General features: G+C 39.8%; 1 protein-coding gene across 5 annotated transcripts in view; it reads left to right on the plus strand.

Moving 5' to 3' along the window:
* LOC130095202 (echinoderm microtubule-associated protein-like 4) overlaps positions 1-27,676 on the plus strand; it is a 136,031-nt gene that overhangs the window by 88,855 nt on the left and 19,500 nt on the right. For 3 of the 5 annotated variants that reach the window (XM_056261888.1, XM_056261889.1, XM_056261890.1), the window contains exons 3-13: positions 1,443-1,575; positions 10,122-10,262; positions 12,565-12,590; positions 13,650-13,682; positions 15,184-15,307; positions 16,603-16,752; positions 19,991-20,060; positions 21,118-21,228; positions 23,713-23,808; positions 24,094-24,228; positions 24,922-25,057. In XM_056261888.1, the coding sequence (XP_056117863.1) occupies positions 1,443-1,575; positions 10,122-10,262; positions 12,565-12,590; positions 13,650-13,682; positions 15,184-15,307; positions 16,603-16,752; positions 19,991-20,060; positions 21,118-21,228; positions 23,713-23,808; positions 24,094-24,228; positions 24,922-25,057 (1,155 nt within the window). Of the gene's footprint in view, positions 1-1,442; positions 1,576-3,332; positions 3,507-10,121; positions 10,263-12,564; positions 12,591-13,649; positions 13,683-15,183; positions 15,308-16,602; positions 16,753-19,990; positions 20,061-21,117; positions 21,229-23,712; positions 23,809-24,093; positions 24,229-24,921; positions 25,058-27,676 lie in introns of all 5 variants that reach the window. The other 2 variants (XM_056261892.1, XM_056261891.1) reach the window with 2 other exon arrangements.

The following is a 27,676-nucleotide window of genomic DNA, read 5'->3' on the forward strand; positions in this document are numbered from 1 at the left end:
TGCTCAGGTAGGCCGTGGCATTTAAACGATGCCCAATTGACACTAAGGGGCCTAAAGTGTGCCAAGAAAACATCCCCCACACATTACACCACCACCACCAGCCTGCATAGTGGTAACAAGGCATGATGGATCCATGTTCTCATTCTGTTTACGCCAAATTCTGACTCTACCATCTGAATGTCTCAACAGAAATCGAGACTCATCAGACCAGGCAACATTTTTCCAGTCTTCAACTGTCCAATTTTGGTGAGCTCTTGCAAATTGAAGCCTCTTTTTCCTATTTGTAGTGGAGATGAGTGGTACCCGGTGGGGTCTTCTGCTGCTGTAGCCCATCCGCCTCAAGGTTGTGCGTGTTGTGGCTTCACAAATGCTTTGCTGCATACCTCGGTTGTAACGAGTGGTTATTTCAGTCAAAGTTGCTCTTCTATCAGCTTGAATCAGTCGGCCCATTCTCCTCTGACCTCTAGCATCAACAAGGCATTTTCGCCCACAGGACTGCCGCATACTGGATGTGTTTCCCTTTTCACACCATTCTTTGTAAACCCTAGAAATGGTTGTGCGTGAAAATCCCAGTAACTGAGCAGATTGTGAAATACTCAGACCGGCCCCTCTGGCACCAACAACCATGCCACGCTCAAAATTGCTTAAATCACCTTTCTTTCCCATTCTGACATTCAGTTTGGAGTTCAGGAGATTGTCTTGACCAGGACCACACCCCTAAATGCATTGAAGCAACTGCCATGTGATTGGTTGATTAGATACTTGCATTAATGAGAAATGGAACAGGTGTTCCTAATAATCCTTTAGGTGAGTGTGTATATATATATATACACAGCACACACACAAAAGCTTGAGCCACACTTATTATATGAATGTCATTGCATTAAGATTACAAACTTGAGAAATCATGTTGTTTTCTTGAATCATCAGTAAATCAGAGCACTAATCCAGTTACGTTGTCTGGATGCTGCCTCTCTTTACTGTCTATCCTGTCTCTGTCTTCCCTGACCATTGATCAGGTTTAATTTCATTAGTTCAAGCATGCAAACGTCATAGAAATCAATAGAATCTTTAATCAGAAGTGTCTGGAAATTTCTATAGTGAATGTCAATCTTTCAAGTTATGTTCAGCTTTCAAAAAAATCACATTGCATTAAGGTCTTTACATTAAGGTGTTTGTTTGTGTAAGTTAACAGTGCATTAACTAATGTTAACAATGGAAAGCTTATTGTGCTTATTAAAGTGCTACATTAATATCTCTCCCCCCCCCCCCCCCCCCTCCCCCCCAAAAAAAAGCTGATCCAACTGGACAATTCATGGATATTAAAGGCAAAACGTGTGGGAAGGTTAACAGTAAAGTAATTGGCCCAACATGTTCCCTAGATCTCAGTCATTGTTTTGAGGTATAAGAGGGGCTAAGAGTGTGTGTTGTGTGTCCTGCAGGTCAGACCGCGCTGCGTGAGGCTTATTCAATGTCCTGCATCGCCAACGGCAGTTCCAGCGGCCGCAAATCTCACAGAGATACCTCCACAGTCTCTATAGCCAAGAAAGAGACACTCGCCTCCGCCGCCAAGAGGTAACGCACACACACACACACACACACACACACACACATAACTGAAACATGAAAATGATCCTCTACACGTTCTGGATGTCTCGCTTCTCGGACCCGCTTCAGCTCGTGACTCCACGGATGAGCTGATGATTTGAGCCAGGTGTGTGTGGTTAGTAGATTAGAGAGATAATCAAAATGAGTAGAAGTGGCGAAGCTCCAGGACGGGTTTGGGAAACACTGTACTAGAGCTACGTCTGCACTAATCTGTGTGCATTTGAAAACGCATCTTTTTCTCTACGTTTTGACCGTGTGTCCACACTGAGACGGCGTTTTTGCGTTGTAGTGCGGACTGTGAAAACGCATATTGTACTGATAGATACAGGGCTTGACATTAACACCCGCAAACCCACCAAACGCGGGTGTATTTCAGCAGTGGTGTGTAACGCAGTCACTCCTACCAGCCACTTTGGTGGGTTGAATTATATATGTAATATATACATTTTTTAATTGTAGTCTTTTATAAAGGCATCTAAGTGCAATTTAGTGTTGTCAAAAATATGGATTTTTCAATCGATACTAAAGTATCTAAAACGCTTACAATACTCATTTTCCGCAGAATAGATACACGATACCAGCTGTGCTTTCTCACACAAGTATGGTTGGTGTAACAGGGCTTGAATTTTGCCGTGGGATTGCACATAATTTTACTCATTCCTGCAGATTTTGTGCGCGCATAAAGCCGCCTCTCAGTGCAAAATTTAGTTCTTTTTCACTGCTTATTGCACTTAATCAGTCAAATACACACAAAATAATGTCAAAATGCCAGTCTTGGCGAGTATTCACATAAACAGTCAGTTATGTTTTAAGTGAATGTAAACAGTTGGGAAAGAAAACGCTTGTGTAACAGTATAATAGATCCCTGCGTCACGTCTTAAAGTGACAGCAGCCTAATATACAGTACCTGCTGCCAAATTATGAGATAATATTAAAAATATCTATATGGCAGTTTTTCCCCCATGGTATAGATGCCAAAATTGTTGCCAGCTAAAATGTGACTAGTAACTTTGGAAAACCCAGATCAAGCCCTGGATAGTTTGTTTAAATGTTCTATGATTTGTATATGTGCCTGCTATGTGTTATTGACTTTCACAGTGTTGCTAAAGATAAATGTTCCTTTGTACAATCTTTATATTACATTCCTGCAAAGATGACAGAAAATATACTCTCAATTGCTGTTCTGCGTTAAAATGATGATGGAGCTTGACCTGAACGCAGCAGTAAGCGGTGAGATATTTTGCTGATAAAATGATCGTGCCAGAAGAATAGTGTGAGAACTTTACGTATAATCTCAGTGAGCATTTATTGTGTTTTACGCATGCACGTTATGGTGATTTTAGTGTTTTCCGACGTTTCAGTGTGGACGAGACATTTTTGCTTGAAAATGCTTGAAACGAAAATGCCATTTTCAAACTAATCCGGATGAATGTAGACATAGCCTTGAAAGTAAACACAATTATTTTTTAATAGATAAACACATTAAAACTAGGCCTATACAGTCTTCTCTTGTGGGAAAATGATGACGAGTCAATATTGTCGACTCAACTTGCACTATTCAAATGTTTGTCGCTCTGTTTAATGTGTGATACTCTTTCAGCCCGCAGAAATATATTCATCTGAATGTCTGTGAGTGTTTGACCTCAGCGTTGAGCCGCTCGGCTCTCCTCGTCTTTTCATGTGTATCAGAACTTCCTTTGTTTACCTGCATGTTATTTTCACAGTGGTGGAGAGCGGAAAAAAGACAAGCCTCTGATGGAGGGGATCAAGGAGAAAGAGGAGACTAATGATAAACCCCCCTCAGCGCCCAGCACCCCTTCCAGCAACCCCCCCTCCCCTCATCCCCCACAGCCCCAGAGACAAGTCTCGGAGAACAAGGGCTCGACCCCGGCCAAAAGGTTCCTCCCAACAGCCGTGCGATTTCTGGCAGTGTTCGAATGGCGTTTGGCAATCTGCTTGCAGTGGTTTCGCAACCTATTGACGTAAAGCCAAGGGGCAGGGCTGACATGCTTCCTCAATCAATATCAAGATCAGTAGAGAGCAACGCTGACTCCTTTTTTTATCTGCCTATGGTCCGGAAATATTTTCCCCATTCATTTTCTCCATAGGGATTTCGAAAACGTATTAACTATAAGTTCTAAGCCTTGGGCCAAACCAATCATCTCCAAGATATTTGATTTGAAGAAGAAACAACGAACTACTCGTCCCGTAAAGCATGCAAATGTTACAATTAAAATATGATTAATAACACGATTCATTTCTTCTCACTAAGTATTATAAGTATAAAAATATATAAATGTGTACACTATCATTTGAAAGTTTGGAGTCAATAAGATTTTGGAATGTTTTTGAAAGAAGTCTCTTCTCATTTATTTCATGAAAAATACAGTAAAAAGTAATATTGTGAAATATTTTTACAATTTTAAATTACTGTTTATATATATATATATATATATATATATATATATATATATATATATATAATTTAATTTTTATTAAAAGAACAGAGCTTATTTTAAATGCGTGTGTATATATATATATATACACACACGCATTTAAAATAAGCTCTGTTCTTTTAATAAAAATTAAATAAATAAATGTAATGCATCCTTGCTGAATGAAAGTATTAATTTGTTTTTTTTTTAAATGTTATTGACCCCAAACTTTTGAATGCTAGTCTATGTATGTATAAGTTATTTGGCACTGCAGTGAGACCAATTCACTTCCGTTATTTGCAAAACATCTATGATTTTTTTAAATCACACTGATCTCAGAGCTCAATGTAGAAAGGTTTGTACGTTCTCAGAAAAAAAAAAATATTTTTATAAAAAAAAAGAATGATTTTTATTTCCAGAACATGGTACACATTGCTATTCGACTGAATGAGCCGTACATAAAAATACTCAGACTTGAACTTTAATCAGTATTCTGATTAAAATTGAAATTGATTATATCTAAACTAGGGCTGTCAAATGATTAATCACGATTAATCACATCCAAAATAAAAGTTTTTTTTACATAATATATGTGGGTGCACTGTGTATAATTATTTTGTATATATATAAATACACACACATGCATGTATATTTAAGAAAAAAATATTATTTATATATAAAATATTTATATTTATATATAATATAAATTATATATAAATCTATATACAGTATATACATGAAAATATTTCTTAAATATATACAAGCATGTGTGTGTATTTATATATATAAAATAATTATACACAGTGCACCCACATATATTATGTAAAAAAAACTTTTATTTTGGATGTGATTAATCACGATTAATCATTTGACAGCCCTAATCTAAACAAAATCTTGTATTCCATCTTGTTTTCCCCTCGTTTACCAGTACGTGTCCTTCATTCTAAGCTCAATGTCCTGCTAGTATCAGGCCGGCAGTGTAGGTCAGAATGTGGTCACTCGAGCGATCCACCCAGAAGAGGAAAGTAATGGAAAGCAGATGTGACGTCCCTTCAGTGCTCAGACCCTTAGTTCCTGCTTAGTAATCCATGCAGTAATCAGGCTAACACATTAGCTCAGCAATGCTTCAACACCATTCTAGTCTGTACTTAATAACGCAACAACCCTGCTGAGTTAGTCATATTGACTCTGCAAGCTGTCCCATCCAATTACCAAAAGAGAAGCGGAAAACCAATTAGCCGTCTCCTTAATGTCATTTCATGGCCCAATCCATGCTTCCTAGACGACGCAACGAGAAAATTATCTGCCAGAGTCTGGCCACAGTCACATTACTTAGAAAAATCCTCTGCAAACCATGAAGATTTCACACACACTAGCAAAGTCTAGCATCAGAGAGTCTTGTGGTTAGCGCAATGCATTTTAAAAATGTGGCAGAGATTGCTTTTTTTTTCTTCTTAGAAATGTAGATATATCTGTATCAGTAATACAAGATATGCGTTTATTTTCTTTATTTAGGCTTAGAAATAGAAAAAGTGCAGTGAATGCAGGTGGCCTGCTAACTAAGATGATTTGCATGGTCTTTCTGCTTATAAGAAAAAAACTAGCATAAATATTCATGCTAAACTGGTTTCTATTAGCACTAATTTGATGCTATTTTACTTGGGGAGACGTAAAGTAATGCAGTTAATCAGCAAAATTCAATTGGTGGAGCTAGTAGACCAAATCTTGATGTAGACCAAGTCTTGTCGAGTTAGTACCATGGTATTACGTGGTAAAACATGGTAATTTTATTGGCTGATGGCATTGTGGTGCACTCAAACAACTTTTCTCACACATATATTAGGGATTGACATCATAAAACCTCACAAGTGGCCCCATATGTAGAGCAAAAGCCAGTTTTTCACGTGGAAGTGTGTCCGCTCTGCCCCGGAGTACTGTCCGTTCCTTTCCCTCCTCTCTAACTCCCATGTTCGGTGAGGTTGGAGGTACTATGCTAAAGCTCTGACCGATTGAATTGCCTCAAGCCCAAAGTATTCTTGAGTTTTCACACAAACTTTCAGCGTATGCGTACATAGCCTTTCAAAGTATATTCCATTTGATAGCTTGCGCAAACATAGAAAGTTACATTTTTGTCCAGTGTCTGCGCTATTTCTCTCCATAAGTTACAACCGCTAAAATGTCTTTGTTCTCGCGTAAACTAGAGATGAATGTATTTCTTAACTCCCTCACACAAGCGCTCATCAGCGTGGCTGTCTATTGTTGCGCTCGTGAGGAGTGTGTTGTTGTTGTTCTCCTCCGTTTCTTTTTTAACTAGTGCAAAAAAAGGTCGAGGCGCCTTCCGTACAGATTACGTGCAGGTAGAAAAACTACTATGCTAATGATGGATTTCCCAATACGCACAAACACACCCTAGTGTGCGCTCAAAAAACAAAGTATACTTTGGGCTTTAATGTTTGTGTGTACTTCTGAGTTTCTGGATCACTTCTACCAAACCTTCTCCCCTGAGCTACATATTCTCCTCTACACTCTTAAAAGTTCTTTATTGGCATCGATGGTTCCATGAAGAATCTTTTAACATCCGTGGAACCTTTCCATTCCACAAAAGGTTCTTTAGATTATTAAAGGGTTAGTTCACCCAAAAATGAAAATGATGTCATTAATGACTCTCCCTCATGTCGCTCCAAGCCCGTCAGACCTCCGTTCATCTTCAGAACACAGTTTAAGATATTTTAGATTTAGTCCGAGAGCTTTCTGTCCCTCCATTGAAAATGTATGTACGGTATACTGTCCTTGTCCAGAAAGGAAATAAAGACATCATCAAAGTAGTCCATGTGACATCAGTGGGTTAGTTAGAGTGTGTTGAAGCATCGAAAATACATTTTGGTCCAAAAATAACAAAAACTAGGACTTTATTCAGCATTGTATTGTCTTCTGGTTCTGTTGTGGATCCGCGTTCAGTGCCGCCGCTGACATAAGACGCTGCTGACGTGTGTCTGGTGTGTGTGTGTGTGTGTGTGTATTCTGGTTCTGTTGTGGATCCGAGTTCAGTGCCGCCGCTGACATAAGACGCTGCTGACGTGTGTCTGGTGTGTGTGTGTGTGTGTGTGTATTCTGGTTCTGTTGTGGATCCGCGTTCAGTGCCGCCGCTGACATAAGACGCTGCTGACGTGTGTCTGGTGTGTGTGTGTGTGTGTGTGTGTGTGTGTGTATTCTGGTTCTGTTGTGGATCCGCGTTCAGTGCCGCCGCTGACGTAAGACGCTGCTGACGTGTGTCTGGTGTGTGTGTGTGTGTGTGTGTGTGTGTGTGTGTGTGTGTGTATTCTGGTTCTGTTGTGGATCCGCGTTCAGTGCCGCTGCTGACGTAAGACGCTGCTGACGTGTGTCTGGTGTGTGTGTGTGTGTGTGTGTGTGTGTATTCTGGTTCTGTTGTGGATCCGCGTTCAGTGCCGCTGCTGACGTAAGACGCTGCTGACGTGTGTCTGGTGTGTGTGTGTGTGTGTGTGTGTGTGTGTATTCTGGTTCTGTTGTGGATCCGCGTTCAGTGCCGCTGCTGACGTAAGACGCTGCTGACGTGTGTCTGGTGTGTGTGTGTGTGTGTGTGTGTGTGTGTGTGTATTCTGGTTCTGTTGTGGATCCGAGTTCAGTGCCGCTGCTGACGTAAGACGCTGCAGACAGTGTGTCTGGTGTGTGTGTGTGTGTGTGTGTATTCTGGTTCTGTTGTGGATCCGAGTTCAGTGCCGCTGCTGACGTAAGACGCTGCTGACGTGTGTCTGGTGTGTGTGTGTGTATTCTGGTTCTGTTGTGGATCCGCGTTCAGTGCCGCTGCTGACGTAAGACGCTGCAGACAGTGTGTCTGGTGTGTGTGTGTGTGTGTGTGTGTATTCTGGTTCTGTTGTGGATCCGAGTTCAGTGCCGCTGCTGACGTAAGACGCTGCTGACGTGTGTCTGGTGGGGGGCTTGGGGGGCCTCCATGTCCATTTTGCTTGGGGCCCCCAAATTCCTTCAAACGGCCCTGCACACACACACACACCAGACACGTCAGCAGCGTCTTACGTCAGCGGCGGCACTGAACGCGGATCCACAACAGAACCAGAATACACACACACACACACACACACACACCAGACACACGTCAGCAGCGTCTTACGTCAGCGGCGTCACTGAACGCGGATCCACAACAGAACCAGAATACACACACACACACACACACACACACACACCAGACACACGTCAGCAGCGTCTTACGTCAGCAGCGACACTGAACGCGGATCCACAACAGAACCAGAATACACACACACACACACACACACACACCAGACACACGTCAGCAGCGTCTTACATCAGCGGCGGCACTGAACGCGGATCCACAACAGAACCAGAATACACACACACACACACACACCAGACACACGTCAGCAGGGTCTTACGTCAGCAGCGGCACTGAACGCGGATCCACAACAGAACCGGAATACACACACACACACACACACACACACACACACACACACCAGACACACGTCAGCAGCGTCTTACGTCAGCGGCGGCACTGAACGCGGATCCACAACAGAACCAGAATACACACACACACACACACACACACACCAGACACACGTCAGCAGCGTCTTACGTCAGCAGCGGCACTGAACGCGGATCCACAACAGAACCAGAATACACACACACACACACACACACACACACACACACCAGACACACGTCAGCAGCGTCTTACGTCAGCGGCGGCACTGAACGCGGATCCACAACAGAACCAGAATACACACACACACACACACACCAGACACACGTCAGCAGGGTCTTACGTCAGCGGCGGCACTGAACGCGGATCCACAACAGAACCAGAAGACAATACAATGCTGAATAAAGTCGTAGTTTTTGTTATTTTTGGAGCAAAATGTATTTTCGATGCTTCAACACACTCTAACTAACCCACTGATGTCACATGGACTACTTTGATGATGTCTTTATCTCCTTTCTGGACAAGGACAGTATACCGTACATACATTTCCAATGGAGGGACAGAAAGCTCTCGGACTAAATCTAAAATATCTTAAACTGTGTTCCGAAGAAGGGCTTGGAACGACATGAGGGCGAGTCATTAATGACACAATTTTCATTTTTGGGTGAACTAACCCTTTAAAATGTTTTTCCCACTAAAATGTTTTTTTAAGAGCTGTTCACTGAAGAAATCTTTGGAGAACCTCAAATGGTTCATCTATGGCTTCACTGCAGAAACGCCCCTTCAGAAGCTTTATTTTTAAGAGTTTAAGGTGAGGGAGATGCGGCGTAGCGGCTAAAGCTTAGGGCTGGTAACCAGAAGGTTGCTGGTTCAGGCTCCATGATAATCCATCATTAATGAATAAATGTTGGCCTTCAGTTTGCATAAAGTTCAGAATCTCCCAACATTTTTGACGCTCTACTTGCTTTTCTGTCAATCCCACAATCCCCCACACGAGCCTCCTGTTCAGTCCCATAGAAGGGATGGTCCAGAAAACAAGTGTGCTAACGTTTTCTTCTTGCATACAGCTTCGCCTGAGGATAACGCTCCTCTACTTTCCCTTTCTAAATCTCTGATGTGTGTTTCCTTCTCTACCTTCCTTTAGCTTGGCTGTGTGGCGCCTTTTCCCTCAAACAATATCATGCAACTCACCACAGGACTGGGTTTCAAGGTTTCAGATCCCCAGTGTGTACTAACCGTCGAGTGGATTATGCTTTGGCATATGCATGATCTTTTACCTGAGGGACGCTTCTTTGACTTTCAAGGGGCGTTGCTTGACTTCTGGCTTCCAGTTTGAAATTAACCAAATTAGAGGAGTGGGTATTTGAGTTTGGAGGATCTGGATTGAGATGGCATCTAGACTTTGCAGTAAAATTGTCAGAACAAGCCTGTGACCCATTTTTGGTGTAGATCTATTTCGATTTAATAGCTTCATTACCTCCAAGCTCACAATACCTCTCGCCTAAATATTGAACTTCTCCCCTGGACTTGTTTTTCAGCTTCTATGCTATCGCTTCCTTTTCCAATGAAATGCGTTTTTCTTGTGTAATTTCCATCTCCGGCAGGGGTAGCAGTGCAAAGCGCGGTGGAGGAATGGAGCGTTCTCAGAGTAGCACATGGGACAGTGGAGAGGAGAACAGGAATAAGCTGGTGAAAGCAGCCTCCACATCCAAGCTGCTGTCCAAAGTGGTGAAGAACGCGGAGAAGTAAGTGTTCGCTTCCTTTTGTCCCCTTAATAAGCCAGTCCCTCCAGAAAAACGCGATTATGCGATCGCATGATTTAGTGCATAATCAGCCAAAGTTCGCATATTTATGCGGGGCCGCATTAAAAAAAAAAAAAAAAAAACGCACTTTCGCTGCATAAGTTGCAGATTTCCGTGCAAAATATGCCTCGCATTTTAGTTGCAAAATAGTCACATATATCTGAGCAGAAAGTTGAAAAATGTTGCGTTTGCTTCACACGAGAGCAGCCGTTTCCCCCTGTTGCCATGGGAACATTACGAAGTGACGTAATTACGTGACGTGAACATCATCGAAAAGCTGTAAAACAGGAGCACACATTATTTTTTTATATTTTCTTTATTCATTTTTACAGAAGTTGTAGCATATTCCTTTTGTAAAGCTACAGAACTTGTTTGACTCATCAATGTGTTGTACGTTTGATGTGTTTATTAAGGTCTGAAATAAAACAAGATGAGAACTTAAATATTCCCAGCACTTTCTGTGATGTATATGCTTGCTTATCATAGGAAGTAATAAGAAATGACTCTTTACATTAAGGTAGGAGCCTAGTGAGAACAGGGTGTTGGGGGAATCACTTTTTCGCGCAATTTCATCGTATAAAACTGCATAAATATTCCGCATATTCCATCGCATTTTTTAAGAAAACGGGCCGCATAATCAAGGATTTTTGCCCGCAACAATCACAAAAAAACTCTGTGTTTTTCTGGAAGGAATGATAAGCCATCCAACTGAGGTACAAATTAAAAAGTCTGATTGATGGAAGGTTTTTCCACCAGTGTTTCTATTTATTTATTTATTTATTTATTAATTGTAGATACTATTATATTTGTTTTAATTCTGCGTCAGGCTTTTTAAGTCATTTTTCTTGTTAACTGTCCCAAGAAAAGAAAAAAAATCCAAGAAGCTCCAGAGATTTCCAGTGAATTGGTATGCACATAGTTCAGGAAGTTACACCGATACTTAACGCATCCAATGTTTTATTTATTTTGGGTAATTTGCTTTCAGCTGCCAAAGTTTAGTTTAGTACTTGTTGTTCAATTGATTTTATCTTAGTTTGAATTCATTCCACTCATTCCTTTCATTCATCCAATTTCAGCACATAACAAGCAAAAAGTCCACAGATTCCTTCTGGGCCTAGTCATGTGTTATTGCAAATCATCGAATTAACACATGGCACTTGCTTCTTACTTGAAAATTCTGAAGAGAAATTCTTCATTTTGTTCTTTTTTCATCAAAAGTTATGCAGAATCTCTGATGTGCTCTTTTTCAACCAGCAAAATTGAAAAGGGATGGACACCGTCACGTTCCAAACACTAGCATAAAACTATATCACGTGTGCTGTTTTGCAAGTCTTCCAACAGTGATGGCCGAAATTTGTTGGGCTATTCACAGATAATCTTCTTCTCCTCTATAACATATAACATATGATATGGTGCATTTATAGTGCTTTTATGTAATTTTGATAACACTTTACAATAAGGTAATCAACAATGAAAAATGTGTATTAATACTTAATACTTATTAATAATCTTTACTAATAATTCATTTCAAGTTGAATGTTAACATGAACAAACATGAACAGTTGTATTTGTATTAACTTATTATAACAAAGATTAATAAATACTGTAACAAATTTATTGCTCATTTTAATATTATTTAATTAATTAATTAATTAATTAACATTATCCTACGGGCCAGTTGAATGCTTGAATCTGATTGGTTGACAACGTTCTAAGGTGTGCAATTATTTTCAGAGAAACACGGCTAAAGTAGTTCCAGGCAGGTCTTGACCGCATTACATGTCCATATCACTCCGCCAAATGATAACCATTGTTTCAGGTGCTTACAGCCGACAACAGTAAAAGAACCAAAACCCACAACGACACTGACCAAAAAAACGATAAAATATAGTAAACAATAGGATCAAAATTGCAAATTATTACCATGTTTGTTTTTTTTTGTCACAAAATTGTTTTATTATGTACAGAAAGCTCATACTTTCTCGATGGGCCTTTATTGTGGACCTTGACGACATTCATTTCCAATCGCTGTAATTGTATGGAAAGGAGCATGTTGGATATTCTGCTTAAATCCTCTTTTTCTGTTCTATGGGAGAAAGTCATATCAGTTGGGAACATCATGAGAGTGAGCAAATTTTATTTAGGATGTAACGCATGCCTTTAACACATTCCTACAGGTGAACAAACATGCCATTTTTTGTCTTGTGTTAACAATATTTTGATTTTATTCCCATTTCCTCTTTAGACACCGAGATCCAGTCATCAGCCAAGGTAAAGTCTCATTTTGCCTTTTACGTGATCTATTATGTTTCAGCTTCATTTTTTCCTCATATGTTCCTCTCATTTCCTGTAATCACAGTGGTGCAGGCAAAACTGATGCCTTGTGCAAGATTTTAGACCTTTTGTGCACATTAAAACAAATCAAACTCTTACATACATGTCATTTGCACAGTAAAAACCGTTTCATAAGTGTGAATGAAAGCTAGCATTATGCCCCTGATGGCTCTTAGTATTTGGCGTTGCCCCAGGGCAAGATCAGCAGTGACACTGAAAAATACTCTTAAAGGGATACTCCACTTTTTTTGGAAATAGGCTCATTTTACAACTTGAGTTTTACCGTTTTTGAATCCATTCAGCCGATCTCCGGTTCTGGCGGTACCACTTTTAGCATAGCTTAGCATACATCATTGAAGTGGACAAGACCATTAGCATTTCTAAAAAAAAAAATGACCAAAGAGTTTCGATGTTTTTCCTATTTAAAACTTGACTCTTCTGTAGTTACATCGTGCACTAAGACCGACGGAAAATGTAAAGTTGCGATTTTCTAGGCTGATATGGCTAGGAACTATACTCTCATTCCTGCGTAATAATCAATAAACTTTACTGCCGTACCATGATGTATGCTAAGCTATGCTAAAAGTGGTACCGCCAGAACCGGAGATCGGCTGAATGGATTCAAAAACGGTAAAACTCAACAGTTTAACTCTGGGGGAGTTGTAAAATGAGCCTATTTCCAAAAAAAGTGGAGTATCCCTTTAACACGAGGCTCATGTCAGTGGGCGAGTGTGCCCTGGGACGACCTTGTCCCGAGGCTGGATTTAGCCCTGGGCCGAGAACAGTACAGGTGTGAGCACCACCTCCATCTCTCAAGACAGTTTAATCTTGGCAAACACATGCACAAACTGCATTCCTTTGACTTGTGGTTTCTCATTTGTTGTTCTAGATCTTTCTAATGATCACACCCATCTTAAAGACCTTTGACATGTTCCTTGTCTGTCATTCTTTCTGTGTTTGTTTTTTGAGAGATTATTATTTCTGTCCCATACCCAGCTAAAATGTCAACCCGTGAAAAAAACAGTCAAGGTAAGGCCTTCCTCTCTCCAGGGCCGAAAGCTCCCGTACCCGCTTCAGGCTGGACTATAAGCGTTTCTGCCACTAATCCCACTTTAATTTAATCTTAACATGTTGATCGATCTGAAAGATCAATGCTCAGTCACTTCTTCCACTTTTCTTCTGTCTCTCTGCCGCTTTTGTTCCTCAAAATCTTAAATAACATTTCTGGAGGAATGGATAGTAAGTGGATTTCCTCCCAGGATAAACGACGAACACACATCTCGCTTGTTCATGTCTTCTCACAGTTCAGCTGGTCTTAATAGGTGACCTTAGAGATTCACCACCAGTAACTCATTACAAGAGGAATGTGTTTTCTGAAGTAATGATGCCAGAACAGCTTTACGGCTGAATCTCACTAAACCACTCAAGAACACATCTAGCCCATATTTCACCCCAAAATCAAAGAAATGAAAAAATGTCATTTATTATTGTAACATTTGTATGACAACTGCGCACATTTTTACCATAATGCTAAACAAATCTCCTTCTCATTACTGTACAGTTTCTGAGAAAATATTTTATGTATATCGTACAGTTTTAGTATTTGTCGTACTAATTTATATTTAGTTCAATACATTTTTGTCATCATTTAACGGCCCTCATGTCGTCCCAAACCTGATGACTTTCTTCTGTGGAACATTAAAAAAAGATATATTTTGAAGAATGTTAGTAACAAACAAAAAAAACAAAAAAAACCACAAAGACATTTTCTATCCGTTACGTTCCACATAAGACTTGGAACAACATGAGTGTGAGTAAATGATCACTGAAATATCATTTGTGGCCGAACTATCCCTTTAACGATATCAAGTCATTTATGACAGTCAATTTTATGACAGTTTATGATGGTAAAGAATATACTGGTGATTCATTTTTTTAAAGGTTATCTCTGGTCAGATGTCTTGTTCTGTGTTAAATACTTTATATAATTACATGATGATGTGCAACAGCACAAAATGATTCTGGAGACTAGAGAAAACATGATTCTTTGTCCATTTTTTCACCACTTTGATATTTCTGCTTGAAACTTTCTTTACTTTATTGAATCACTGTATAATTTGGGCATTATCGTTGCTCTGGCCCTTCTGCACGGCGCTTGAGGCTTCAGTTTTGATTTGCTTGGGAGTTCAGCGCATGAGCTTTACTAACTCCATCAAAGAGCTTCACTTAGAAACGAATTTGTAAAAACTGTTAACCTGTTAAGTTACGAGGAGCAATGTTAGAAGGTAACCTATATGTTGTTGTGTATGTTATATTAAAATGACTAAAAAGCAAACCCTTACAGACCATGTGCACTGGCAAATTTCAACTTTTTCAAAGTCTAATCTCCAGATGCATGTACTTCACACAAACAAACACGAGTGTTGTTTGAGATGCGTTTCATGTAATAGCTGCTAATTTGGTTAATAATCATTCATTTTTTCTAGTGTTTTGTCTTAGAATATCTTTTCTTCATCGAATCTCTTCACAGAGGGAGACTACATCAAAATGTTCATGCGAGGACGACCCATCACAATGTTCATCCCATCGGACGTGGAGAACTACGACGAGGTGCGCACCGAACTTCCCCCGGAGAGACTCAAACTGGAGTGGGTGTATCCTTTCTAGCATAACCTGCGCTCGGCACATTGTGTTTCTGCATTTGCTCTTTAAGCAGATCAAGCCAAGTTTATTTATAGAACACATTTCATTAACAATGGCCATTTAAAATGCTTAACATTGGCAAAATAATGAAATAAAATTCCAGTTCAGAACATGAAAATTCTAGGGCTGTCAGTTAAACGCGTTATTATCGGCGTTAACGCAAACCCATTTTAACGGCGTTAATTTTTTTATCGCGCGATTAACAGTCTTTTTGGCCTAGCAAACTTTGTCGTTTTTTTCACATGCTTTTGCAACAGGACGCGGCAAAGGACGTTTTGTTGCTTCGTCGACCAAAGCGCAAGCGGATCTAGCTTAGACCGGAAACAAAACAACAGGCACGACGCACACACTTGTTTGGGCTTGCGAGCCGGCCAAATAGTTGGTTAACGTTACGTTTTGAGTGGATGACGAGCGCGAGACGCCGAAATGGACGCCAATAAGATTCTGAATGGAAAGTTTACTTTTAAAAAGTTGCCAAATGTTTCCATTGACAAGACCAAAGTGATCTGTGTGTTTTGTCGTTGTGAACTGAGCTATCATCATCCCAGCACGTCCAGTCTGAAACACCACTTGATGGCCAAGCACACACACACACACACAGCTGATGCGAATTCTCCGCCCCCTCGTCAATATCAGGACCTCGTCAGTATTTCTTTCACCCTTTTATTGATGGACAGTGTTACATTGTGTGAGAGATTATTTGCTCCAAGTGAGAATGTTAGTGTGAAATTGAACACAGTATATGCCAATGTTGTTTTCAATAAAAAACATTTGCACAAAGCAAGCCGATCCACTTTTCCATGTTGATAAGAGCATTAAAATGAGAAAAAATAATGGGACAAAAAGAAATCAAGAGACATTTAGAATAGATAAAAATGTGCGATTAATTGCGATTAATCGCGAGTTAACTATGCCGTTAATGCGATTAATCGCGATTAAATATTTTAATCGTTTGACAGCACTAGAAAATACATAATAAATAAGAAAATAATTAGTAAATTCTGTTTTAAAATGGATTCAATATTATAAGGCAAGGAAAGTATAATATTTGCTATGGTTGCCAAATAATTAAAAATGTACTTAAATATTTTAAGTTGATTCACTGTACTTAGAAAATCCCCCAAATGAATTAAATTCACAGACAGATATGTAAAGCATTGCACAGAAATGACAAACAGCGTCTTCAGAAGTGATTTTATAGTTTGTTGTTTGTTGTGTTGTCGTGTTCTCCTTGACTGACGGATAGATATGGATACAGGGGTCGTGACTGCCGTGCAAACGTGTACTTGCTGCCTACCGGGGAGATCGTGTATTTCATCGCCTCGGTGGTCGTGCTCTTCAACTACGAGGAGAGGACACAGCGCCACTACTTAGGACACACCGACTGTGTCAAATGGTGAGACTGATGAAAACACGTATGGTGTGATTGAGGACATGCCGTTATCTGGTGGTCTTGCAGGACATTGACACTGACAATGATTCAATTGACAACTCTCTGAACTGAATATTTCTCTGAAAAGTGCTGCTGAAGCACAGAGGACCGTGTTGTGCGAGCTTCACAGCGCACTTGTGTCCCGTGTCAATGGCACCCATTCAACGGCATTAATTGGAGTGGACAAATTCAGTTCAAAACGTGTTTACCACTTATCATGGTTGTAATTGTTTTTTTTAACAGTGTAATTATACATTTAAGTACTGAGTAATATTAATTAACTACATGTACTTACAATAGGATTAGGGTTTGGTTTAGAGTTAGTTGCATGTAATTAAGCATAATTTACTGTTATTACTACAGTAACCAGTCCCTCCAGAAAAACACGATTATGCGATCGCATGATTTAGTGCATAATCAGCCAAAGTCCGCATGTTTATGCGAGGGCCGCATTTTTTCAAATACACCACACTTTCGCCGCATAAATTGCAGATTTCCGCGCAAAATATGCGGGGCTTGCATGATTTCATAATCCCCGCATTTTCGTTGCAAAAAAAGTCACATATATCTTAGCAGAAAGTTGAAAAATGTTGCGTTTACTTCACACAAGAGCAGCCGTTTCCCCGTTGCCAAGGGAACGTTATGAAGTGACGTAATTACGCGACGTGAACATCATCGAAAAGGTGCAAACCTGGATGAAGCCCGCAAATCAGTCTCATTTGCCAACAAAAATAACCGCAAAAGACCGAGCAAAGCAGTTTCCTGGTGTGTTACATGATGTAAATTTACGTTACAGTAAGAGATTGCACTTTGTGCATTGGAAGCACTTATTTTAACAAAAGATGTCTGTTTTGTATAGCTTACTCTGTAAAACTGAAAGCACACATTTTATTTTTGTATTCATTTTTACAGAAGTTGTAGCATATTCCTTTTGTAAAGCTACAGAACTTGTTTGACTCATCAATGTTTTGTACGTTTGAGGATGTGTTTATTAAGGTCTGAAATAAAACAAGATGAGAACTTAAATATTCGCAGTTTTTGCAAGTTCCCGCAGTTTTTGCAAGTTCCCACAATTTTTGCAAGTTCCCGCAGTTTTTGCAAGTTCCCGCAGTTTTTGCAAGTTCCCGCAGTTTTTGCAAGTTCCCGCAGTTTTTGCAAGTTCCCGCAGTTTTTGCAAGTTCCCGCAATTTTTGCAAGTTCCCACAGTTTTTGCAAGTTCCCGCAGTTTTTGCAAGTTCCCGCAGTTTTTGCAAGTTGTTCCCGCAGTTTTTGCAAGTTATTCCCGCAGTTTTTGCAAGTTCCCGCAGTTTTTGCAAGTTCCCGCAGTTTTTGCAAGTTCCCGCAAGTTCCCGCAGTTTTTGCAAGTTCCCGCAGTTTTTGCAAGTTCCCGCAGTTTTTGCAAGTTCCCGCAGTTTTTGCAAGTTCCCACAATTTTTGCAAGTTCCCGCAGTTTTTGCAAGTTCCCGCAGTTTTTGCAAGTTCCCGCAGTTTTTGCAAGTTCCCGCAGTTTTTGCAAGTTCCCGCAGTTTTTGCAAGTTCCCGCAGTTTTTGCAAGTTCCCGCAGTTTTTGCAAGTTCCCGCAAGTTCCCGCAGTTTTTGCAAGTTCCCGCAGTTTTTGCAAGTTCCCGCAGTTTTTGCAAGTTCCCGCAGTTTTTGCAAGTTCCTGCAGTTTTTTCAAGTTCCCGCAGTTTTTTCAAGTTCCCGCAAGTTCCCGCAGTTTTTGCAAGTTCCCGCAGTTTTTGCAAGTTCCCGCAGTTTTTGCAAGTTCCCGCAGTTTTTGCAAGTTCCAGCAGTTTTTGCAAGTTCCCGCAGTTTTTGTAAGTTCCCGCAGTTTTTGTAAGTTCCCGCAGTTTTTGCAAGTTCCCGCAGAGCAGTTTTTGCAAGTTCCTGCAGTTTTTGCAAGTTCCCGCAGTTTTTTCAAGTTCCCGCAAGTTCCCGCAGTTTTTGCAAGTTCCCGCAGTTTTTGCAAAGTTCCCGCAGTTTTTGCAAGTTCCAGCAGTTTTTGCAAGTTCCCGCAGTTTTTGCAAGTTCCCGCAGTTTTTGTAAGTTCCCGCAGTTTTTGCAAGTTCCCGCAGAGCAGTTTTTGCAAGTTCCCGCAGAGCAGCTTTTGCAAGTTCCCGCAGAGCAGTTTTTGCAAGTTCCCACAGAGCAGTTTTTGCAAGTTCCCGCAGTTTTTGCAAGTTCCCGCAATTTTTGCAAGTTCCCGCAGTTTTTGCAAGTGCCCGCAGTTTTTGCAAGTTCCCGCAGTTTTTGCAAGTTCCCGCAATTTGTGCAAGTTCCCGCAGTTTTTGCAAGTTCCCGCAGTTTTTGCAAGTTCCCGCAGTTTTTGCAAGTTCCCGCAGTTTTTGCAAGTTCCCACAGTTTTTGCAAGTTCCCGCAGTTTTTGCAAGTTCCCGCAGTTTTTGCAAGTTCCCGCAATTTTTGCAAGTTCCCGCAAGTTCCCGCAGTTTTTGCAAGTTCTCGCAGTTTTTGCAAGTTCCCGCAATTTTTGCAAGTTCCTGCAGTTTTTGCAAGTTCCCGCAATTTGTGCAAGTTCCCGCAGTTTTTGCAAGTTCCCGCAAGTTTCCGCAGTTTTTGCAAGTTCCCGCAGTTTTTGCAAGTTCCCGCAATTTCATCGCATAAAATTGCATAAATATCCTGCATATTCCATCGCATTTTTTAAGAAAAAGTGCCGCATAATCAAGGATTTTTGCCCGCAACAATCACAAAAAAACTCCGCATTTTTCTGGAAGGACTGAGTAACTACATGTAACGTGTAACAACAACGCATTAAAACTAAATGTTGGGGGCTTACACGTACACTTATATACATTTTTGAAGTACATCGGTAACGTTTCAACAACCCCTGTAACCACACAATAGTGATGGACCAATACAGTTGGGTGTTTTGAGATTGTCGACGTTGTTCCATAAGCTTGACCTCCCTGTTATCTCCGTTCTAGAGTCCACAGACTGCCTTATTAATAAATAATAAAACATTTTATGTTTCATTTGTTGTGTTAATATTTTGTAAAATATGTAAATAGTGGAATTCACGCCTATCTGTAGATATCAGTATCTGGACAGACCAATATTGGTTGGTCTCTAAACAAGAGTAAGGTTGGAAGAGCTTTAAAACTTCCAATATCAAAAACAAAAGCCGCGTTCGCCTCAACAGTGTTGATGATGAGTGAATGTCTCTCTCTCTCTCGTTCTCTTATAGTCTTGCTGTTCACCCAGATAAGATCCGGATCGCCACAGGACAGATCGCAGGAGTGGATAAGGATGGAAGGGTGAGTTTGATCAGCATAACTATTATGATGAAACACTAACTTTCCTGTATGTTTGCCTCAATGTACACTATTGTTCAAAAGTTTGCTATGAGTAAAAAAAAATTGAAATAAAGTAATACTCGTATTCAACAAGGATGCATTAAATTCATCAAAAGTGACAATGATTTTTCCATTGTTATGCAAGATTTCTATGTCTAATAAAGAGAGCTTTCTATTTATCAACAAATCCTGAAAAAATATGAAGCGGCACAACTTGATTAAATGTTTCTTGAGCAGCAAATCATCATATTTGAGTGATTTCTGAAGGATCATGTGACACTGAAGACTGGAGTAATGATGCTGAAATATAGCTTTGATCACAGAAATAAATGAAAATTTTAAATGTTTTAAAATAAAAAACAATATATATCACAATATGATTGTTTTTACTGTATTTTTAATTATATAAATGCAGTCTTGGTGAGAAGAAGAGGCTTCTTTCAAAAACATTAAAATGATAATGTTTTCAAACTTTTGACAGGTACTGTATATTAAACTATTTTTACTGTCATTTTCATCAAATAAATGCAGCCTTGGTGAGCAGAAGAGACTTCATAAACTCTTGCCGGTTGTGTAGTCGTCTCTATCGAGTATGCAGGCATTCATACTTTTTTAGATTTCTCTTCTGACCGTGGCAAATGATTTATACAGCTTAACTGTTGTCCTGTCCTGTTCCAAGGATCTGTTAAAGTATTGTACTTCTGTTCTCCTATTTTGCATATCTAAAGGCAATATTTGAGAATGATCTAGAATAACTGGCTAGTTTATATTCTGCTTTAACAAACAAACTTTCAAGACACACAGTATGTCCTGAAAGGGCAAAAACAAACACATTAGCTGGCGAGTTTCCAGAGGATCCCTAAAGAACATGAGCCACTAAACGCTGTAAAAGCACTTTGCATGAGTGTTCATGTTGCATTTAGTTTTCCCGTTGTGCTACTTGTTCTTTACTGACAATGTTACTTGTTTATCAGAATAACCTTTTTGAATTGTTGCTGTGATCTTTGGTGATCCTCAGCCGCTCCAGCCACACGTGAGGGTCTGGGACTCGGTCAGTCTGTCCACGCTGCAGATCATCGGCCTCGGCACCTTCGAGAGAGGAGTTGGATCCCTCGCTTTCTCTAAAGCCGTGAGTCTTCATTTAATTGCATTTCACTGTGTGTTTAATGAGCATTGTCTAACAACTCCCTCAACAATACCCTCCTTTCTGGTCTACCAAAGACTACAATTAATCCAAAACTCTGCTGTTTGTGCACTGACAAAGACCAGAAGGAAGGACTCATTATGTCCGGGGTGTGAATTACGGGGGGGTTTGGATGGGGTCTGACTCCACTAAAGAAGCCTGGATCCCCATGAAGAACCTTAAAGGGTTAGTTCACCCAAAAATGAAAATGATGTCATTAATGACTCTCCCTCATGTCGCTCCAAGCCCGTAAGACCTCCGTTCATCTTCAGAACACAGTTTAAGATATTTTAGATTTAGTCCGAGAGCTTTCTGTCCCTCCATTGGAAATGTATGTACGGTATACTGTCCTTGTCCAGAAAGGAAATAAAGACATCATCAAAGTAGTCCATGTGACATCAGTGGGTTAGTTAGAGTGTGTTGAAGCATCGAAAATACATTTTGGTCCAAAAATAACAAAAACTACGACTTTATTCAGCATTGTATTGTCTTCCGGTTCTGTTGACCTATACGGCCGCCGGCGGCAAAGAATAACTGTTGTTCTTAAATGTTTAAGAACTTTTGAACCGTTACTCCAATCCGTATACTTTAAAAAGTCCCATAAAGAGGAGATTCACGGCTTTTCTGTGATATCGGGTTAATCGCGTTTGGACATTCAGAAGCTCCGTAGTGAATGTGATTGCGTCATCAAGTTTTGATCAGCATTGATTCGTCAAAGAAACCCGTGCGGTTTGTTCCTCTGAGCCAATCATGAATGACTGTTGATGCTTAGTCCCACCCCATGCCCAGATTGGTTGAAACTATCATCTACTCAACCAATAAACATAGTTTTTGGTCTTTTGCACGACCAATTAGCATCTTTCTTTGGAAATTTGAACTGAGGCACGGAGGTAAAGTGGTTCATCATGTATGTATATGTGTGTGTGTGTGTGTGTTTATACATATATATAAAGTTTATTTTACTTTAGTGTTCTATTGCAATCATTCTATTTATTTTACTTCCTGAACTTTTTTGGACACATCTAAATTGCCAGTAAATAAAAAATATCAGCTTTTCACTGAAAATCGCCTATAATAATGTTGTAATAAATGGCTATAACTTGCTTAGGGATTGTTACATGTAGTCAAAATTACATCTGGAAATGTAGAATATCCAAGTACAGCTTTCTAAAGAAAAAGAAAAAAACTTCAGGAGGATTTGTTTGAGTTGAGTAAAAAAAATCACTAAAAATATGCTGCCGTTTTTCTTAAATCTGGTAAATTCATCCATTCTAAGACAAAATAAATCTAAAATTGGATTATTTAAATGAGATAGATTGAAACTTCAAGTTCTCCTGTTTAAAATGATATATGGCACTTGATGCTGACTGCTATAATGGGTTAGAAAAACAAAGAAAAGAACAGGCGGTGCAGGTGCTCCAAAAATGGTCTAGGTCTTTAAGGGTTACCAATACCTGTAAATACGCTATAAAACTGCGCTTATTCAGGGACGTGTATTTATTGCATGGACGAAGAACATAATGTGTTTAAAATGCAGAGTTCAGTTGAACGATAACATTTCCCTCTTTAATCCCGTTAAACTGAAAGTCCGAAGCAAATGTGTTTGGTCTCACACAAGACTACCTCACAAAAATGCTTTCAGTTTATGAACCTTGAAGGACTTTCAGATCCTCCGATTTTTTCGTTCTTTTAGTTGTTATACAAAGTAAACTAATTATTTAGTGATGCCACTCTGCTCCATGAGATGTGCAGAAAATACTGAAACTTTCGAATCTAAATTAAAAGCAACCCTTTTTAGTCTGACTTTCTTGATATCTCTTACAACACCGACCCCTCAAATCTCATAGTTTTATTATTTGCTCATTTAAATGAATGGCCCCCTCCATCGTGGAACACAGACGACAGGGCTGGAAATGAACGTGGGCTTGCCTTGGAGCAAAAATTTCTTCGAAAATGAACTAAAATGCCCCCAAAATTCAAGATAGGGGGCAGAAATTTCTCTGTGTAAATTCTTTTTTTAAATATGTATAAAGGATATAGCTAGTTAAGCAATATCACACGAGCAAGAGTGCCGCTTTCACGAATATCAAGCACTTTGGCAAAAATCTTTAAACAGGCCTCTGAATTCCAAAGGCCTCTGGCAATCATGATGACTAAAATTCATGAATTATCATTTGTGATACGTTTTTTTCTCCTGATTTTCTGGTTTTTATGGAAATCTATGACCCAGGAGGAAGAGTTTTTCAACCTGGTTGTTTCAACACAAGACGCAGCACTTTTCGGTCATATTGAGCTATAAACAAACTATATGCAAATATAAACAGCTCTTTTTCGGGGTGACTGAAGAAACCGGAAGTGTATTTGTTTGTAAACAGTCATTGATTCTAAATCTGTGTGTGTGTGTGTGTGTGTGTGTGTGTGTGTGTGTAGGACTCAGGCACTCATCTCAGTGTGATCGATGACTCTAATGAGCACATGCTCACTGTGTGGGACTGGCAGAAGAAATCAAAAATCGCTGAGTTAAAGGTACGTGGACACACTCTTTTTATTCATTTCGTTTCTTTTCTCACACATATCACCACTCCCTTCCTCCCTTCCTTTCTTTTCTTTGCCCTTATCTTATATCCTTCTCCTTTCTTCTCAATCCGTTTTCATCTTGTTGCAGTTTCCTTCTCCCTCTTTCATGTTTTGCCGTGTCTGTTCCACTTGTACCTTTTTTCCACTCCCTGCTTCATTGCACATTCCTCTTTTATCTCCTTTTCATCTCTTTGTTCTTCATGTGATGGTTTTGGCAATGTACTGTTTTATTAGACAACCAATGAAGTGGTCTTAGCGGTGGAGTTTCACCCGACTGACGCCAACACCATTGTGACTTGTGGGAAATCCCATATCTTCTTCTGGACCTGGAGCGGTTCCTCACTGGCGCGCAAACAAGGCATCTTTGGTGTAAGGACACGCATATCACTGATATGTTTTATGCACATCATTAAAAATCATGAGGTTTTTTAATGCACTTTTAATTTGTAGTTTCCCAGTTTCAAAATCCTTCTTTGTCTTGTGAGTTGTTTTCTCAAGTGACCAGTTTCAAAAACATTAAAAAACTTTTTCAGAACTTTAATTCAATGATTATTTAGCATAATCACTCATAATCGCTCTTCATGATAGTATTTGTGTGGCATTTTTTTTAATTATTAAGATGTTTTAGTAAGAATATTGTAGGTAGATATTACTGTTTATTACTACTTTGTTATATTGTTTCACATAAATACATTTCTGATTGTGCTTATTTAGGGTGTATTTCGGTTCTTTTGGTCTGGAACAAAAAAAAGAAGATATTTAGTCCTGGTTCGCTTTAGCGTTCACAGTCATTTTCAAGACCAAACCTACAGATACAAAAAACGAAACGGATTCTATGACCTATATTTTGCGAATGAACTCAACTCTTAATCTGCCTTCAAGACGATTTCAGAGAAAATTCATAAATATTGAGTTAAATAGTGTCAAAAGGGTCAAGATAGATTTTATTTTAGTGATATTTCCAAGAAGCATTTATAGACTAGTTCTGCAGGTCAGCTTGACTAGTACAGAGTTCATAAAAACTGACTTTACATTTATTACTTTTGTTTGTGTCTCTGACAGAAATATGAGAAGCCCAAATTTGTGCAGTGTTTGGCTTTCCTTAATAATGGAGACATCCTGACCGGAGACTCAGGAGGAATCATGCTGATATGGACCCGCAGCACTGCGGAACCAGCGCCAGGGAAAGGGCCCAAAGGTACACACACACACACACACACTTCCAACACACAGTAGTGTGGCTGCAGTGATGGTATTCTCCTCCAAACATAGTCTGATATCCTGCGCTCTTCTGCTCGCTCTGAAACTAAAGAGAAGTTCATGCTGTCAGCAAAGAAATCAAAATCTGCTCACCATAGAAGAAAAGGAAGGAAAAAAGGAGAATGAGGCCAGATGCGTACATGGGATCAATGCATAACCACATTCTTTTCTAAGGCCCTGTTTACACCTAGCCTGACTACGTCAGACTTCGTACTTCCGCTCAATTTCAGTTCGTTTCTGTACTCAGTCTGAGATAGCGACCTATCTCTCAGTTTTCCTCCGGCCTGAAAACAGCCGGCCAATCAACGAACAGAGGCCGGGCTGAGAGCCGCGACGTAGACGCTAAAGCGCCGAGTTTAAGATTGTATTTTAGGTTTAGGTTTATTTTAGAGAGAGGTGATTGCGTTATGTGTAACCAATGATTTCGGGTAACCAATGATTTCATACTTCAGACAAGCGCCTCCCGCGAGAAAGAAAACACTTTTCAATTATGCCATTCCACTCTGTCTACGAAGCAAAGCGAAGTAGCAGAGTTTGGTGTTACCAGGCTAGTTTACACCTGGTAATAAGATGCGTTTTTGTTGATTGGATCGCAAGTGGACGACGCTAAATACAGGTGTAAACGGAGTCTAAAACGTTTTGAGCTTGTCCACTTCTGACCACTTCCAGAGGTAGTCGAAAACACATTAGACCGGATTGCTTTCGTAGTGTAAACGCTCATGTGATCAAATGTGTTCAAACAGCCACAAAAGACACCTAATCTCCGCCTACAGATCTAATGTTATGGGAAGCGCGCTAGCCAGGCAGGATTTTAAACTTTATCGGCTGGAGACCCATGTTGGGTTTGAAGATGAAAAACATACCAAGCACAATGTTCTCTCAACATTCCTGATTTCTAACACACACTCACAGCGTTCGGCTGGTCTTCGGCTGTCAGAGCAGAAACTAAAGCTAAAACCCATACATTTACCCGCCCATAGACCCTCCCCTTGAAGAAATCAGGACAGAAGTGGTTGAAAGTGGACTGAAGAGACGGATTTAAACACCAGGTGTAAACGGGAAAGTGTCTCTCTCGTCTACTCGTGATCCGATCGACCAAAACACATCTTAATACCAGGTGTAAACAGAGCCTTAGAAAGTGGGTTTATCAAACTAAAGATATTAAAGCTGCCGTCGGCAACATTTTTTTTATCATATTCACTGAAATCGACACTATAATCCGACAGATCAACATAAATAAAGTTGTTTTAGAAAAAACCCCGAGTTTCTAACTCCACCTGGAGCGTGTTATTTGTTTTGCAAAAATCCACAGCTCCCGGATCATCATGTCCAATCAGCGCAGGGGGGGTGTGAGATCTGACTGTCAATCACAGATCGGGCACACGCCACCCCTCGCACACGTTACAATCACATGCACACGCCTGAAGTTCGCGCAGTAACGAAGAGTGATGGCGGATGCATCTCGCTTTCAAAACACTAACAAATCAAGTAAGCTCATTTAGAGTATAAATGACGTTAGCATTTGCAATCTATCGGTAGATTAGCCAGGACAGCATACCTCCAAATACTCCATGGTGTTGATGGATGCTGATGAGACGGGCGCGTTCACAGATAACCTGGTGCACACACACTCGAGCACGAACTCGGTGGGAGGGTATCCGTTGATAGTGGGGGAGGGGCATGAGAGTTGTAAACATTCACAATTTTGCCTAAGTCCACTCGATCTGCCAGACTTGCCGACTGCAGCTTTAATAGTAACAGCCTGAACAGGTCAAGAAAAGGCTGAAGACACACTACTAAAGGAAATCTTTGTTTATTTCTCATGTCATCACTGTGAAAATGACTTGAAAAGCTCAGTTTATGATTGCCATTCTGTAAAAAATAGTTCTTCGCTTCAGTAGAGAAATACACTCGGTTAAACAGAGGAATTTATTACACTGTGGTAAATGCAACAAAGAAAACCTGGCTGATCCTCACATTTGACCTACTAAGGCCCATGTGTGCTACCATATGTGTGTGTAATTCAGCTGAAATACATTTAAAAGTTAGATAACATAACATAGTAATAAAACTGAAGAAACACCATTCAAAAAAGAACATCTTCTGTTTAGCAAGGCTGCACTTGTTTGATTAAAAATACTGTACAATTGTAATAATTTAAAATATTATTACAATTTAAAATAAGTTATAAAATAAAATAACTGTTTTCTATTGTAATATATAGTAAACTGTAATTTATTCCTGTGATTAAAGCTGTAAGTCATCAGTGTCACATGATCCTTCAGAAATCATTATAATATGATGCTCAAGAAACATCTGATTATTATCAATGTAACAAAAAATAGTGATGCATTTTTTTTTCAGGATATGAAACTGGAAAGTTCAAAAGTACAGCATTTATTTAAAATAGGAATCTTTTGTAACATTATACATTTATTTACTGTCCTTGTTGAATGAACGTATTATTATTGTTTTTATACTTTTCCAAAAAAAAAAAAAAAAAAAATATTGTATGACCCAAACATTTGAACAGGAGTGTAGCTAATCAAAAACAAAG

This window comes from Rhinichthys klamathensis, unplaced genomic scaffold (genome assembly GCF_029890125.1).
Source record: "Rhinichthys klamathensis goyatoka isolate OS25496 unplaced genomic scaffold, OSU_Roscu_1.1 h1tg000188l_1, whole genome shotgun sequence".
Lineage (NCBI taxonomy): Eukaryota > Metazoa > Chordata > Actinopteri > Cypriniformes > Leuciscidae > Rhinichthys > Rhinichthys klamathensis.